The sequence below is a fragment of the Phragmites australis genome, chromosome 15 (assembly GCF_958298935.1).
Source record: "Phragmites australis chromosome 15, lpPhrAust1.1, whole genome shotgun sequence".
Classification (NCBI taxonomy): domain Eukaryota; kingdom Viridiplantae; phylum Streptophyta; class Magnoliopsida; order Poales; family Poaceae; genus Phragmites; species Phragmites australis.
This window is the reverse complement of record NC_084935.1, coordinates 847,196-859,646: the sequence shown is the minus strand read 5'-3', so window position 1 is coordinate 859,646 and position 12,451 is coordinate 847,196. Positions and strand designations below refer to the sequence as shown.

The following is a 12,451-nucleotide window of genomic DNA, read 5'->3' as shown; positions in this document are numbered from 1 at the left end:
TTATCATTTTCCTAAAAAAAAGGGAAAATATCACTATTTGTATATATTGTATATAAGCGGTTGAAGATAGTATATATGAGCTTGGCCTGTAATATCACCACTTCATGAATTGGGGTGATTGTATTTAAGTTTAGCTACAACCACACAATTGCCACATGCTTTTACGGAACTAGTGGCAAGTATTATAGTAGGAATCCAAACAGTTGCCATAATCAATTTGCCACAACTCACCTAAGATTAGCAACCAACCAAACAACTCTATTTTGCCACAAATTTATTCATGCCACATCTTTAGCAGACGTCTAACCTTAGGTGCGGCAATATACGGCGTCCAACCAAACATGCCCTTAGCCTACCCACACAGCTTAAACCCTAACACGATCATAAGTGCGCAGCAGCAAGGCAAAGGCTGTTGCCGTCGCCAACATGCGTCGCATCTGCGCTAGCTTGCTTCACCAGGCTCAGCTACCTCTACATCACACCAACACTGCACCGACGCTCTACATCAGAACGACTCCATCTCGATCACACTCTTAACCTTTCAACTCATCAAGATGGTATCTCTGAATGACGGTATGTCTACACACTTCCACAATTAGATGTGTCTGACATTAGGACTAATGATGATCTAAGATGAACTTAAGTAACTATCAATGGTATCAGAGCCTAATTAGCCCCAACTCAAACCTAATTTGGCTTAATCGAGTTTTATCATGTTCAGATGATGTCAATTATAAACAGCTAGGCTTAATTATCTGGATTAATGGTCAAATAGTCCTAATTTATGATCCATTATGTGTTATTAAGTCTAAATTATACTCAGATTAATGCTTATGATCATGTTTTTTAGCGTTTATGTCTCGTATCAACCAAACTTAGGCCTAATTAGCATCAAATCAGTGCACATGTTCATGAATAAGAGTTCTTTGCCTCGAATTGTGCCAAACCTAGCCAAATGGGCCACCCGGCACGGCATGGTATGGATCCGTTTAGGCACAACAAGGGGCGACGCGGTGGGGGTAGGACAACCGGGTGGTGGGGCGGAGTGGCCAGGTGGCGACACGGCAGGGCGGCCAGGGTGGGCCCTACTAGTTCCTGGTGAAAGTGCATCTAGACCCTCTATGTGGGTTTTGGCTAATTGATGACAAATGATTAAGAGACTAATGAGTTTGCTGAAGTTATGAACATGTTTTAAGTCCATTTGAAAAAGTTAAACAACGTTGGCATACCTAAAAAAAATAGAGAAGCAGCATGTAGTTGCTCAATAGGGTTTAATTCTTTTATTTTTTGAAATTGAGTTTAGAAATACCGCTCTATCAAGAGGAATGTGTAATGATAGTCTTGATGATGTCTTAGTGCTCAAAGTATCCTTTTTAGAATAAAAAGTGAGAGACACAATTTGTCGGTGGTATGGGAACCGGGGGTTCCCGAGTTCCGAGGCCAGGACAACGCAGTGCCACATGGCGCCCTCCCTCGGGGACCATCTCCCCGAGGACCCAAGAAAAGCTAGATCCGGGAGGGGGTGCTCGAGGCCAAGAACAGTTGTTTCCTGAGTACCCGGAGTTCCTCGAGGACCCGAGAAGAGCCAGATCCGGGACGAGGTGCTCGGGGCCAAGAACAGTTGGTCCCCGAGTACCTGGAGTTCCCCAAGGACCCGAGAAACCCCTTGCTAGTGGACCCCGCAAGGGCCCCATAGTGAGGTGTCAATCGGTGGGAGGCCCAATGCTGTATTTGATGGGGAGCGTGGACGGTCACATCCAACCACTCTCCCCCACGTCTGTTGTACTGATTACGCCAGCCCCTACCGTCGCCTGGCAAGGAGGCGTGGGCGCAATTAATGCGACGGGTCCCATCGCATGTCCCTTCGTGGGGCAAAAGGAGATAGACGACTTGAAGATATCGTCGATGGGCTCAAGGCGTATCGTCTGTCGCCCTGTTGCGCCAGACCGTGTCAGACCAACTCTGGCCGGATGGGCATGAGAGGATACTCAGTGGCTGGCCGGTGGGTCCCCCAGCACCTGCTAAAGTTAGGGCGTAAAGACCGACGGGACCGTCCGAGGAGCGCATTTTCAACCCCCTGTAACATCAAACTGTAGACCCATGATGGTTGTTTTCCATTTATTGCTTACGGGAACTGGTGCCCTCGGACTGGACACTCCCTGGAGGGCTTCCCCCCCCCCCCCCCGTAAATAAAAGGGGGGAGCACTTCGGAGAAACGAGAAGGGGAACAAGAGACAAAAAACCTTGTAACACAGAGATCCAGAGAAAGGTATTTCAAGAGCATTAAAAATACACTAGACACACATGAGTAGGGTATTACGCCTCCGTGCGGTCCGAACCTGTCTAAATCTCTTGTGCATTTACTCCTATTAGCCGACGATCATTCGTCCCGCCTAAGTCCCATACACACGCATTAACCCCACGTACGAGGTAGATGCAGGACCAGCCCCCCGGCCGAATCTCAAAGGGGGTCACTCGGGATCCCCACTTGCGGTGTTCATCCACCGACACAATCACCCACGGATACTGGAAAAAAGAAAAAGGTTTTCTGAACCCGGATACTCTGGATTCTGATGTTTTTTCCCAGAGTCTCCGGGTAGAGCTCCGGGAGGGGGCTCTCGATTCGAATTTATTTTTAATCCTAGAGTCTCCTGGTTGGTCCGGATACTCCGGGTCCTGGAGCATTCGGACCTTTCGGGTAGGCTTCGGACTGTGCTTTCGGCTGGGGCTAAGTGTTACCCGGAGTCTCTAGGTAAACCCGGATACTCTAGGTTAGTTCAAAAAGCACAGTAACAGCTAGATTTTTAGAGGGTGGGTATAAATACCCCTCACCTCTCTCTTCATTTGCTGTTGAATATCTCGTGGACAAAAGAATTCATTACCATCCAATAGCCCTCACAACTCCTCTAGAGTTTTTATTCTTGCTAGATTTGGGGATTAGGGTTGGGAGAGTGAGATTAAGTGCTAGAAAGCTTAAATTCGATCCTTAAGCACTTGAGTTTGTCGTCAAGCTTTCTATTTGCATTCTTTACTCTTTGAGTTTTGAGCTCCTAGAAGGTTGGCGTCGCCCGGAGAGTACCCAAGCTTGTCGAGTGCCCCGAGAAGTTTATGTTACCCATCGATTTGAGTAAGAGACCCTAGCTCGATTTTTGTGATCGCTTGGGTGAGGAAAGGGTTGAAAGAAACCCGGCTCTTTGTGAGCTCCTCAATAGAGACGTAGGTACTTCTTTGTGGAGTGGCTGAACTTCGGATACAAATCTTTGTCTCCTTTACTTTCTTATTTTTCATTGTTCTAGTTGATTTTGAACGGTTTGCTCCTATCTACTTGCTAGTGAGTTTGTGACGGCAGGTTGTTGGAGAAAAGACCTTTAGGCTTCTATTAGAGCTTGTGGTAACACATAGATATATCTAGACTTGCTCAAGTTCTCTTTGATTTCGAAGTTCTTGTATAGGTCGGATAATCCAGGTAAACTCTGAGACTTCAGACCCCAGAGTGTCCGGATTGAATCGGAGTATCCGGGTACTGTTTAATCCGCTGCAAAGTTTTTAAATTTTAAGAAATGTCTATTCACCCCCATCTAGGCGACATCAGGTACTTTCACCTAGGTTGTGCCCGTGCCGGCCCGTCTAAGCCGAGCCATGCCGTGATAGCATGGCGTGTTGCACGCTCGGCCCAAGCACGGTACAACGCCTCGTGCTGGGATGTCTTGGCCCGATGTAGCGAAAATAGCCCTATTAGGTTATGTATGTGATTTTGGTGATTAATAACAATATAGTCAGTGGGATTAACATGTTTGTCAAATATATGTTTTAGTATATCTCATGGATGCAATGCATGAAGAATCCACCGTAGCTGAACTCAAGATTGATTGAATTGGATGAGTTCTAGACAAAATGACTGCACCAGATGGTCCGGTGTTCAGGGGTTGAACTCACCGGAGTATTTTGTCCAAAGACAAAGTGAAGGCTGATGACTTTTACCGGATAGTCTGGTGCTCTGTGTGTTAAACTCACTAAAGCATTTATGTAGCAGAGTTACCTCAGCGCAGGAAGATTTGAAGGCACCAGATAGTCCGATGATGAAGGGTATAATGTATTGGAACATTTCTTGAAGAGACAATTCCAAGTGCTGAAGAATGAAGATCAGTTGATCGGATTGTTCGGTGCTTTTATTGTGTACACCGGAGTATCATCATTGGAACATTTCTACCAAAGAAGGTGTCAACTGTTGAAGATTGAAGCTTAACTCACCGAATGTTCCAGTGTAAAGAGTATGCACACCGGATGCTTATATCGAAGTATTTCTAACGGCTAGCTGTGAGTGGGGACCACACCGGATTATCCGGTGTCCAGAGGAAGCAACATACCAGACTACCCGGTGTTAAGAAAAAATTCTGACCGCTGGGCAACGGCTAATCCACGGGGTTGAGGCTATAAATACCCCTTCAACTCAGTCATTTGAGGTAGTTGGAGTGTGCTGAAGTCTAGAGAAATATGTAGACACTTGAGAAGACATCTAATCTACCAAAGTGCTAAAAGTGATCATCCAAAGTAATTAGCATATACATTAGTGAGAGAGTGTTGCTAGGTGATTGCTGGCTAGAGAGTGGATCATAGAGTGATCCAAGCTTGTACCGAGAGGTACACTGGTACCTTAGAGTCTTGGTGACTCACCGACCTATTGGACCTTGGTGGCTCACCGACCTATTGGACCTTGGTGACTCACCGACCCATTGGACCTTGGTGGCTCAAGTTTGTTGATCCTCTGACTTGGTGTGGGGTGGTGGTAAGACGCTTGTACGGGGACGTGGAGACTCTTGCCTTGGTGGCTCAAGCTCCGAACTGATCACAGCGGCAAGCGACTAGAAGAGAGGCTAGTGATGAGATATTGCCTTGGTGGTTTGGTGGCTCATCTGGCTTGAGGCCTTGTCTTGGTGGCTTGGAGGCTCAAGAGCCGTGACCGGGTACCATTCGAGAGCATATCCTTAGTGAAGCTCCAACATGGACTAGGGGTGACATTTATATCATCAATACCACATGATAAAAATCACTTGTGTCGAGTTTGCTTTCTCTATCTTATTTACGTTTCTGCATTTACATACTTGTAATTTACCTTGCTAGAGTAGGTTGCAATCCTTTTGAGCGGTAGAGTACACACACTAGATAAATCTAGAATACGTTTGTTTCGCGGATTCAAAACACACACTTTTGAAATGCTGTATTGTAACTGTATATGTCGCGGGCGTGCCAATATATATAAAGTAGACGAAAGAAACAAAGATAATTGTAATTGAACACGTAACTTTATTCATTCATTATCAAAATCATGAAGTACAGTTTTATCCGATTACAACATTTACTCCACACACATACGCACACGCTATCTGACTAAACTTCCTCGACGACTGCTGTCCTGGTTCCTGGGGCCTCGGGAGGCCGCTGGTTAATTACGTCCGGCTTCTCGCCCGGACAACCTCCGATTAAGCTGCGTTGCTGCTGATCGTCGTCAAGTCGTCTCCGAGTCTACAAGGCTGCAGTCACATACATCACAGACAAAGCAGAGTAAACGTTAGAAATCAAAACAGTAGAAGAAATGAGACAAACAGTCAAGCATGAGCCTTATGAACTGTTTATATATCCCGGGTCATCATCGGCCACGTAGGCCTCAGACATGTAAGCTCTCATCATCGGTCGTAGCCTCAGGTACTACACGATGACAGAGGGGGAGAGAGCTTAGCTAAATAATAATTTACCAGCTACAACCTTTCGGGAGCCCGGTGAATTGCAGCGTTTCTAAACCCCTATCTACAACCTCTGAACTCAATCCCCCAGCTAACTCAGCAACGAAGGCAAACACCACAAAGGCGAAAGGGTAACAACAGCGTCCACTGAAAAGGCAAACACACTGTCGGGCCTCCACGAAGTCATCGTCCACGACATAAAATTCAATTTATTGATCATCATCGGTCCTTTACTGACATGATTATCATACCAAAAAAGGAACAGTAACCAAAAAGGCCTTAGCTAGCAAAAGGACACCACTACTAGAAGAAGCAGTAACAACAGGCTTCACATCATAGATATCAGATAACCATCACCACCCACAGGGACATCGAACACTAGGGCCATCGCAGGGCAGTCAGTAGCAAGCCACAGTAATAGCACCACATTATCAGACCACTAACTGAGATAGGCGAACATGAAGTACTCATCCAGTAAAGAGGATGATGACAAGACGCCATCAGAGGCAACATGCCATCAGAATCATGGGTAAAAGACCACACAAGCAAAAGGGGCGCCTAGGCCACAAGGCCATTACCACAGCATCAAGCTGTCACCCAAGGGCAAGTAAACACAAGACACATAAGTATAACTTGCACAGGATAGCCAAGTCAAAGAGGGAAGGCATATACATATCAGATCCATGCCCCTAAAACAATAGTTGCAAGCATACGCATCAATGTCGACCACATAGAGGTGTGGCGCCTCACAAATGACTATATCAAGATAGCAAAACATAAGCCAACAGCCCTAAGGATCATGACCTGACCAGCCAAAGGGGCAATGACATGCTCTTGCCTCACCCACAAAACAATATTAAGCACCAAACCAGCTAGGGACTAGTGTCATGATATTATCACAAGGCCCAGGCCTCAAACACAGGCCTACCATAACACCAGAATAGCCATGGCGCCACAATAAGACCAGCTCAATGAAAAGGACAGCCAACAGAAGGAGCGGGACCTGACCATACCTAAGGACAACCTTGGTGGTCAGACCGATTGACCTCTGCGGTCAGACCGCCACCGGAGCAAAGGGTCCAAACCTTTTTGTTCCTTGACAGTCAAACCGGGCCAAACTCTTGGTCAGACCAGGGCTAAAATTCTACTCAATATCGACCAATATTATACAACAGTCAGACCGACCATGCCCGACGGTCTGACCGCTACATATGAAACTCAACAAAAAAAACATTTTCTATACAGCGGTCTGACCGCCCAGACCACCACAACACAGAATTTCAAAAGGATTTGTTTTCTTTGTTCTTCTCAAATTAAAACCTCATTCTAAATGAAATACAAGTTTGAGCAATATGATACTTTTGATATCTCAAATAAACACACATCAATATCTCTTAATAGTACAACACTTATCCTATAAACCGGTCTTTTCTCTTCTCTAAATACCTTTGACCGATAAAAGAAAAAGCTCTGCATTTATACCTTTGTTTTGAGCTAGCCATTTGCATATCTTTCACACATGCTTCTTCTAGCTTTGCGACAGCTTTGAGACTAACCTTTTTATAACTTAACTCAAATATATTAGTCCACAAATTTCATATTATTGTTGATTACCAAAACACGAATTAGAAGCCTAGATGCTTCACCTGCCATGCCACGCCATAGGGGTCACCGCAGGCCGACCAGTCGGCCATCTGTGAAGGGTTGTTCCACGAGGTGTAGAGATTCCCCAGCGTTGCAGCTGCAAAGAAACCGAACCATTAATCACACACAAGAACCTGGAAATCAAGGGCACCCGACAAGGTTAGTACCGTCAGCGGAGTCTATGTTGGCTCTCGTCGGCGCTGGGCGCATAGGAGATATGAGAGAACCGGAAGCGAGGACTTGCGAGCTAAAGACCTAATGAAGTGAAATTTTGGTCCAGATCATATCAATGCTGGTTCAACTTATAACTGGCACTGATAATATCATTATCGATTTGTGTCTGGAGTCAATATTGAGTATCAGTGTCAGTTTAACTTGACTCGATCATTAATCGAGCGCGTGAAGTTATGAACTATAACTAATACTTTATCAATATCGGTTTTATTTTAGTCCGCATTGATGATCCGGTTTGAATAACTATTTCTGTTGTAGTGTATCCTGACGGGTTCTGCAGACATTGTTGCGCCTAGTCTTCAGCTCAGGTTTGACATTATCGTAAACATATTTTGAAGCTAGCTAGGATCAGTTGGTGCTAATATAATAATAGCTCAAGAGGAAGCGATGAGAGATGGACTTTCTGTTCCTCCAACAAACGAAGTTGTAGTCAAGTCTACAGACAGCTGAAATATATCAAGCTTTCCACAGCACTAGTGCACCACAGCATCGCCTCTACCAGAGGTGTTGCAGAAGCAAGTTCTTGGTATCTTTTTATTCGAGCGAAGAAGGATGCACAAGTTCATTCTGTACAGACTCCCACGAGATGTTTGGAATCGATTGCTTGCCGATCTAGAACGGCTTCCCGCATTATTCGAAGTCGGAACACGGACTTCGCAAAAGATCCGAGATTCGTTGTCATCTATACAACGAGATGGACAGCTCTGCCTTTCGCTTAATGCCTAGAGTTGGCGTAGAGAACAAGAAACCAACCTCTTTTTGCTCGATGAGCACGAAGGACTACACGTTCTTTCCTGAGCAACCTCCGACGAAAAAAGCTCCATCCCAAAAAGCTGACCTGAAAATTGGACTCAGAGTATGTCCGTTTGGATGGCTGGATGAGCAGTCCAGGACGTGCCCATCCACGTTCACCTGCTGTATAGTTGTATGAGAGAGCGGATGGAATGGTTGGGTATGGAGGAATATTTTTATAAATACTGGATGGCTCAGTCTGGTTAAATCGGCCGGATGGAGCCATCAGGCTCAAGCGTGGTCGTCCGTGTACATGCGTGTTAAGATTTTTTTATTTAACTTATGATTTTATTTTGAAGTATAAGAATGGTTTAAAAATTCTAAACGTTTTTATGAGTAAACTAGAGCTAACAACTTGTTTAATTGGTTTGATAAAAAAATATGAACCAATATTTAATTAAAATTATATTGAAAAGTATATTTTCTGTAACTTTTAACAATTTTTAATACCTCAAATAAATTTCAAAAAACCTAAAAAAACACTAATATTTTTCTCATGTGATGTACTATAAATATAATTAGATCATCTTATCCACCTAATCCCACCAAATAAATAGAAAACTGGCTCATTCTATCCACTAATTCCACCAACCAAACAGAAAACTGATTTATCCCATCCATCTCAATCAAATAAAAAATTAGATCATACCATTCAGAAAAACATGAATGAACATATCCCATCCAACTTTATCCTCCAACTAAACACACCCTAAGAGCCTCTCTATTTAACTATCTATAGCTAAATTTAAAAATTTATGGGTCTAAATCATTCTCCAACAAATATTGTATCTGACTCCCTATCAATTCCCTTCTGCACACTACTTCTACGGAGGGGGAGTCAACTGCCTATCCTCCTTTTTCGATCATCCCACGCTCGGCCTCCCTCCCACGCCCGTCTTCTCGTGCCAGCCCACCCGCCTGTCGTCCCGTGCTAGACCACCCGCCCACCCTCATGGGCCAGACCACCCACCCGCCCTCATGCGCTAGACCACCCGTCCTGCCATGCCCGGTCGCCGGCCATCCCACGCCTCCCTCGGTCGCCTCCGCCTCATCTACGGCGCCACCGCACGCCCGAGCAACAGTCCTCCTCTGGCTTCTCCCCCGCTCGACCGACTCTGCCACCGACGCGCAAGGCCGCAACAAAGGTGACGACACAAGGGAGAGAAGCATAGGACCGATGGCTTCTCCTCTCGACAACATAACCATCGGCTTCACCACTCGACAATGCTGTGTCATCGTTCCAGCAGGTGGTACTTCCCTCCTCATCCTCTTTCTCCTTCTCCCTTCCTATATGGATGAATGGATGAATGATATGTGTGCCAAGAGGTGAATCGATGAATGGATGGCACTGCAATAATAAAAATGGTAGTGATGAAATGCTAAATTGTGAGTGGCAGCTTTCTCATCTTTTACCTTAACATGCAATCAATCATTTTTTCAGTAATCTTTCACCTTGAGTTGCGTAGATGGCATGGACAGTACCTGCATTGTTCTATCTCACATGCATACTATGCAATACTAAAGTTGAGGATGATTCTAACAAGACTGTGAATTTAATAGAGACTATGGGTGAAAATAGATATTATAATGTATGAGGAGATTAATGAACTGGCTTGGAAGATGTCTACGTGGACCAATTTTAGAATATAGGGAGTCATAAATTGGATATCTGTTGGAGGAGAAGATTTTAGAGAGAAAATATTTTTAGATGTCTCTCTATATAGAGATAATAGGGATATAAGGAACCAATTTTAGTGTCTCTTGTAGATGCTCTAATATAGCCACAGCTAAGCTTGACGCCGAAGGTTTTTGGTTATTTTTTCCAACAATTAAGGTTTTTGGTTATAGGTTGCCAAACTAAGTTTGGTAGGAGGAATAACGTCTGAGATTGCGATGCCTCCATTTCAAAGCACTTTCAGAGGAGAAAAAGGTCTCCCAGTTGGAAGCTTAAAGAAGGGAGACCCAACTGAACAAAGACCGGATGAACTTCAGAAAAAAGGCAGTCAAAAATTATAAACTCAAGTTGCTTGGTGTCCGACAGAGATTCGTTGAGAAAAAAAATGACACTTTTGCGAGCAATTGGACGTGAAGAAACTAATAATTGAGACATCCCGGCGCGTGTAGTTGTCGTGATCACCAGCGACGGACCTTCCAGCAAGACAAGCTGCGATGGCCGCCCCACCTACCGATCAGTAACTCAGTGATGGGCAAGCACTGTTCAGCTGCCAGCGTCGGCATCAGCCAAGACCGAGGTAAAATTCGTCTTACCTAAATTTGAGAGCCGCCACCGGTGATCACCGGGATGAGGCAATAGGATTGCCGAGTTATGGGCACACGTTTTCCGGAGCGCTCGCATGTTCTATCGCTTCACTCGTTTCCTCACGAGCCCAAGCACGGGAGGAAATGCACTGAAATTGCTTCAGCTCCATCGGTGCATAGCGTCGTGTACGTGAAAAACTGGCATTTTGCTGCGCCAAACAGGTACCAGTTTGTGATGAACAACGAGGGCCATGGGGTCACAAACATTAGACAAGATGCTCACCGAACTTAGCTATCGATGCTTCTGCAATGGCTCGACGTGAAATGTAGTACAGATTAGGCAATGATTTGATTGGATTCGCGCGTCGTCATCCAATCTCCATGCATGGAAACGGTATGGTATGGTTTGGTTTGGTAGGCCATCAATTTGCCGGCGGAGTGGAACGAAAAGGAAGTGCTCACCGATTCGCTCCGCGTCCCCCGGACGCGCTCGTCCCATCGCCATAGGTGGCGACGCGCGCGCTGGGTTCCTCCCCGCTATAAACAGCCAAAGCTCTCGGCAACGGCACGAGAGAAGGAGAGCAACTCGACCGATCGATCGCTCAAGGGCAGGCAGGCAGGCAGGCTAACTAGGATCGAATGGACACGGAGCAGAGCGTGGCGGCGGTGAAGCCGATGCTGGCCAAGGCGGCGCCCTCGGCGTCGTTCCGGCTCCGCAACGGCAGCCTCAACGCGGTGCGCCTGCGCCGCGTCTTCGACCTCTTCGACCGCAACGGCGACGGCGAGATCACCGTCGACGAGCTGTCGCAGGCGCTGGACGCGCTCGGCCTCGACGCTGACCGCGCCAGCCTGGTCGACACCGTCGGCGCCTACGTCCCCGAGGGCGCCGCGGGGCTCCGCTTCGAGGACTTCGACGCCCTCCACCGCGCGCTCGGCGACGCCTTCTTCGGCTCGCTGGCGGACCAGGACGACGCGGCGGACGAGAAGGGCGGCAAGGGGGAGGACGACGAGGAGGAGATGAAGGAGGCGTTCAAGGTGTTCGACGTGGACGGCGACGGCTTCATCTCGGCCGCCGAGCTGCAGGAGGTGCTCAAGAAGCTGGGACTCCCCGAGGCCAGCAGCATGGCCAACGTGCGGGAGATGATCTGCAACGTCGACCGCGACAGCGACGGCCGCGTCGATTTCGGCGAGTTCAAGTGCATGATGCAGGGGATCACCGTCTGGGGCGCCTGATCGATGATCAACTCCAGGCCCATAAACACGGGGAAGAAGAGAAGATATCGCAAGCTCAGTAGGTTCTTAACTATTCCAAAGGCTCCGTATTTTGTCAGCGTGTACGTACGATCTTAAGATTCTTACCTAGTTGGCTGTGTGTGTCAGAACGCAGGGCCTCATCTTGTGGCCTTAATCTAGTGGTGATGCTAAAAAAACGGCTTCTGTCAGTTCCAAAATTTTATCAAGCTTAGCTACTCATGGGCCAATCGGCTTTCGAATATTTTCTGCCGGCCAAGTTCATAGAAGTTTAACCTAATTGATACCAAAATATTGCACAGATACGGTTTTTATCGCAACTTGTTATTTTTGAGATGTATCGCACCTTGTTTAGATCAAGAACATTTTGAAGCTCGGAGGGAGAGCAAAGGGAGACCGTCTGGCCATCTCTTTTCCTGGAGAGTCCATGGGTTGGGCTTCTTCTTCTTTGTAGTCTGAATTCCACGACGGAAGAGCCCAAGCTTTTGATCGGGCCGAGTTTATATGTGGATAAGTCAAACTTATGGGAT

General features: G+C 46.4%; 1 protein-coding gene across 1 annotated transcript; it reads left to right on the top strand.

Moving 5' to 3' along the window:
- Window positions 1-11,092: 11,092 nt before the first annotated feature.
- Window positions 11,093-12,213, top strand: LOC133892897 (probable calcium-binding protein CML32). Its single transcript, XM_062333887.1, has one exon. It carries the CDS (start codon window positions 11,310-11,312, stop codon window positions 11,901-11,903), a length of 594 nt encoding a protein of 197 aa, XP_062189871.1. The 5' UTR covers window positions 11,093-11,309; the 3' UTR covers window positions 11,904-12,213.
- Window positions 12,214-12,451: the final 238 nt, after the last annotated feature.

Excerpts from the sequence above, each read along its gene's own strand:
- LOC133892897 (XM_062333887.1), top strand. The coding sequence starts at position 11,310 with ATGGACACGGAGCAGAGCGTGGCGGCGGTGAAGCCGATGCTGGCCAAG.